The sequence below is a fragment of the Saprolegnia parasitica genome (genome assembly GCF_000151545.1).
Source record: "Saprolegnia parasitica CBS 223.65 unplaced genomic scaffold supercont2.219, whole genome shotgun sequence".
NCBI classification, from domain to species: Eukaryota; Oomycota; class Saprolegniomycetes; order Saprolegniales; family Saprolegniaceae; genus Saprolegnia; species Saprolegnia parasitica.
The window spans coordinates 1-508 of NW_012156613.1; the positions used below are offsets into that span (position 1 = coordinate 1).

General features: G+C 53.5%; 1 protein-coding gene across 1 annotated transcript; it reads left to right on the forward strand.

Annotated features, from left to right (window-relative positions):
• Positions 1 to 25: 25 nt before the first annotated feature.
• Positions 26 to 184, forward strand: SPRG_15405 (hypothetical protein; the record flags this gene model as incomplete). Its single annotated transcript, XM_012355226.1, has 1 exon — positions 26 to 184. A coding segment is annotated over one exon (159 nt), but the record flags the coding sequence as incomplete, so codon positions are not given.
• Between the last annotated feature and the right edge of the window lie 324 nt (positions 185 to 508).

Below are 508 nucleotides of genomic sequence, written 5' to 3' on the forward strand. Positions count from 1 at the left end.
CTTCCTCCTCGGCCTCTCGACGGGCGTGCTCAGCACCATTACGTTTGGTCTCGGGCCGCGCCTCGTGGCCCAGAAAGACCGCGAGTCGGCGGGCGCCATCATGTGTCTCGGCCTCTTTCTCGGTATTTCATCCGGCGCGACCATCGGCTGGCAGTTTGGCCAGCACCACTGGCTCGGCGCCTAGTCACGACTCTAGTCTTTACCCAAGCATAGAGCTAGTCAATATATAAAATCTTTGCTGGAACAGAATGGTGTGCGCTGCTTTTAGCATCCATGCGTACATTGGGGTTAGGGTTCCGGTGAAGAGATACCCGCAAAGCGAGCTAGCTACCAGAACCAGACTCTGGTTGCTTCGACCACATCGATTTCCACAAAACAACATGCACGATCGAGCATCGACAAAGATTCCATTATTACTATATATCGACCGTTTAGCAGCGGTCGTGGTGGTACAAATCTTGGTAGTCGGTGAGAAACTTGAGGATGACGCCGTTGGACCAGCCAAAAC